Genomic DNA, 3,329 nt, shown 5'->3' with positions numbered 1-3,329 from the left:
TACTGCTTACTGGGGTCCAGTTGGACATCCTCCTGCTTCATGATGCCGATGCTGCAGATCAATCAAGATACGGCTTAATGCTTAGTTCTGCTGCCTCTTTTTGAAGCTTGTTTCCCTTGCATCTTCTCTCTTCTCTCCCAGCTCTGCGTTGCTAGCAGAGATGAGGCTTTCAGCATCAATCACAACATTGGCTTTCGCGGCAGGCATTGCGCTTGCGAGAGATCCGCGCCATGTCAGGAGCAGTTGGGATCCGAATTTTGAATCTCAAGTCGCGAAACGTTTAGCTCGTCCAGTCGCCGCTCCTGGGGGGTATTCTGCGAAACCGATCATTCCTCAGACGCAGAAGACGGAGAAGTTCAAAGTCAATGGAAGAAGAATTCCTGATGTGGACTTTGATATTGGAGAGAGTTATGCTGGATTACTGCCGATTTCTGAGGGCAAGAATGTGAGCGAGCTGTATTTCTGGTTCTTTCCTAGCGCCAATGCGAAGGCGGATGATGAGATTTTGATTTGGTGAGTGGGAAAACGCGATTTGTACGACAGAGGAGGAAGTACTGACAATTGATGACCAGGCTCAATGGAGGTCCAGGCTGCTCCAGTCTTGAGGGGTTGTTACAGGAGATTGGACCCTTCCTTTGGCAGTTCGGAACGTACAAGCCAGTCAAGAATCCTTATACTTGGATCAACTTGACCAATGTTGTTTTTGTCGAACAGCCTGCTGGAACTGGGTTCTCTCCGCGGAAGGGAACACCTCCAGCGAAAGATAACATTGAGGCTGCGAAGCAGTTCTTAGGCTTTTGGAAAAACTTTGTGGATACCTTCGGTCTGCACAATCGCAAGATTTACATTGCTGGAGAATCATATGCTGGGTACGTCGAGTGCTATAGTTTGGTTAAATTTCTGAGACTGATTTCTGCTGCAGCTACTACGTCCCATACATCGCGGATGCCATGCACAATGCCACGAACGCGACCTACTACAACATCGAGTCGATCATGTTCTATGATCCATCTGTCTCGTACGACATCGTCCACGGGGACATCCCGGCAGTGCCATTCGTACACAACTGGAAGCAGCTCTTCAATCTCAATGCGACTTTTCTCAAGAGCCTTGACGCCCGTCACAAGAGCTGTGGGTATGAGAAGTTCCTTGAAGAGACGCTCGTATATCCGCCGAAAGGGCCGCTTCCGACTCCACCAGACGTGGATGAGAAGAATGGCAGCTGCCGTCTCTTTAGAGAAATCAGGGTGGCTGCTTCTCTGGTGAACCCTTGCTGGGATGCTTACCAGGTATTCATCTCGGAATCGTCATTCAAAGCCCACTCACTGACCTCCTTTTAGATTGCCACGACTTGTCCACTTTTGTGGGATGTACTGGGATTTCCAGGTAGCTTCCCATACACCCCCGATGGCGCCAACATCTACTTCAACCGTACAGACGTACAGAAAGCAATCAACGCTCCGCTAGGCAGATGGGACGAGTGCTCAAACAATGTCCTCGAGGATGACAACAGCACACCCTCAGGTTTGAGCGTCTTGCCAAGAGTTATTGAAAAGAACAAGAAGACAATCATCGCACACGCCGAGCTCGACATGGTTCTTATGACGAACGGAACACTCGTCATGATTCAGAACATGACTTGGAACGGGGTGCAGGGATTCCAGAAGGGCCCGAGCGAGTGGGAAGAATTCTACGTTCCGTACCACTCCGAGTCAAACGATGGCACTCTGGCTGGAGCAGGATATTTTGGAAGACACCACACCGAGCGTGGCTTCACTTTCAGCACTGTCGAGCTTTCGGGACACATGATACCTCAGTATGCTCCGTCTGCTGCGTATCGGCTGCTTGAGTTTTTGCTGGGCAGGATTGAGAGTCTGAGTGAGGTGTCGGATTTTACGACGCAGAAGGGAGATTTTGGGAACGGTAATGCTACTATAAAGATGTTTTGAGGAGAGTGTAGCATAGATAGACAATGTGCATACTGAAGACGCGTCGATCGAGCGCGAATTTGATGACGTAGCGCGTTGGCTTCGTGCTGACAGACACTTCATGTACAACTGTTATGTGTTTCGATCTTCCTTTTTGCTGTTATAATCATAAAAGTGAATTAACCTGGCGTAGACCAGAATCTCGTAGGGAAGGAACGACTGCTACAGCCGAATTTTCCGATTACCTCAACATGCTCTTCAGCCAGCCTCGACATCGCCACATCCTCCTCGAAATAGGATGAGAATGCCGCCACCTGCAGTACATGACCACTTTCCCTGAGACTAAATCCGTGCATTCTGACGTTCTCACAGACACCATCACCACGCCGCTTCTTGCCAGGCAAAAGACACGCCTCGCCAAATAAGAGTGCAAAAGCCACACCCTCAGGTCTACGAAACCAATTGCCATTCACTCATAATGGCGATGGATTCGATCAACCGAAGTCTAAGGCGAAGGCTTACACGCCATCTTCCCGTAGGCCAGTTGAAGCAGAACGCGGAGATTCCTTTGGACCTTCCACGCCATTGATTAGACCTTCTGGTGCGCAATTTGCGCAAACGCCAAAGTTCTCTCTTGCACGTCCAGCACAGCCTTCTCCACCGCCACAACAGAATTTGGGTGCCGCATTGCGTCAACGCACTGAGGATGTGCAGTCACAGTCACAGGAAGATCACGCTGATGAGGAGATGCTTGAGCTGGAAAAAGAAGAACAAGAAGAAGCTATTCCCGCCGAGAATGAAACAAACCAGACATTCGATCTAGTTCATTCCCCCAAACGACGAAGACTTTTAGATGAAACATCAGCACGACCGACTTTCAAATTCCCCACACCCCCAGCGTCCCATTTCGCGAGAGGATCCAGCACAGTCGCAGAGAACAACAACAACCCAAAAATTCCCCGCCCAGCATTCCTCAAACCTGCACCGTCTGCTTCTTCTGAACACTTCGAACCTCCACCCGAAGCTTTCTCCCCTCATCGGCGTGGAGAGAAATTTTTGCCCGGAGGTATGGCTGCTACGGTACAGCAATGGGTTGTAGAGACGGGACAGGCGGCTGTGCAAAGTCGGAAAGGTCAAGGGTATCTTAAGGGTGAGGACTACGTGCTACGTGTGAGAGTTGATCGAGTGGATGGGTGTGGGCCTTTGTTGATTTCTGGGAAACGAGTGCAGGAAGGGGATGAGGTGGGTTTGATGCTTGTTGTTGAGGGGAAGAAGAGGGTGGTGGGGGAGGGGAGTGTGGTTGGGATTCGAGCTCCGGTTTGGGAGGTTGTGGTTGAGGGTGCGAGGTGGAGTGTGGGTGTGGATTGGAAAGTGGTGTAGATAGGTTTCGTGGTTCTGGTG

At 50.3% G+C, this 3,329-nt stretch overlaps 1 protein-coding gene across 1 annotated transcript; it reads left to right on the top strand.

Annotated features, from left to right (window-relative positions):
- Positions 1-92: 92 nt before the first annotated feature.
- Positions 93-2,010, top strand: MYCFIDRAFT_58150 (uncharacterized protein). The gene is made up of 4 exons (XM_007927690.1): positions 93-513; positions 573-869; positions 923-1,289; positions 1,341-2,010. Exons 1-4 carry the CDS (start codon positions 161-163, stop codon positions 1,947-1,949), a joined length of 1,626 nt encoding a protein of 541 aa, XP_007925881.1. The 5' UTR covers positions 93-160; the 3' UTR covers positions 1,950-2,010.
- The last annotated feature ends 1,319 nt before the right edge of the window (positions 2,011-3,329 follow it).

This window comes from Pseudocercospora fijiensis (assembly GCF_000340215.1).
Source record: "Pseudocercospora fijiensis CIRAD86 unplaced genomic scaffold MYCFIscaffold_4, whole genome shotgun sequence".
Taxonomy (NCBI): Eukaryota; Fungi; Ascomycota; class Dothideomycetes; order Mycosphaerellales; family Mycosphaerellaceae; genus Pseudocercospora; species Pseudocercospora fijiensis.
This window is presented reverse-complemented; position numbering and strand designations above follow the sequence as displayed.

What these genes read in the sequence shown, in the direction of transcription:
- MYCFIDRAFT_58150 (XM_007927690.1), top strand. Translation starts at nt 161, where the DNA reads ATGAGGCTTTCAGCATCAATCACAACATTGGCTTTCGCGGCAGGCATT. An exon ending in GATGATGAGATTTTGATTTG is followed by an intron (nt 514 to 572) that starts GTGAGTGGGAAA and finishes ATTGATGACCAG; the next exon opens with GCTCAATGGAGGTCCAGGCT. An exon ending in CTTGCTGGGATGCTTACCAG is followed by an intron (nt 1,290 to 1,340) that starts GTATTCATCTCG and finishes ACCTCCTTTTAG; the next exon opens with ATTGCCACGACTTGTCCACT.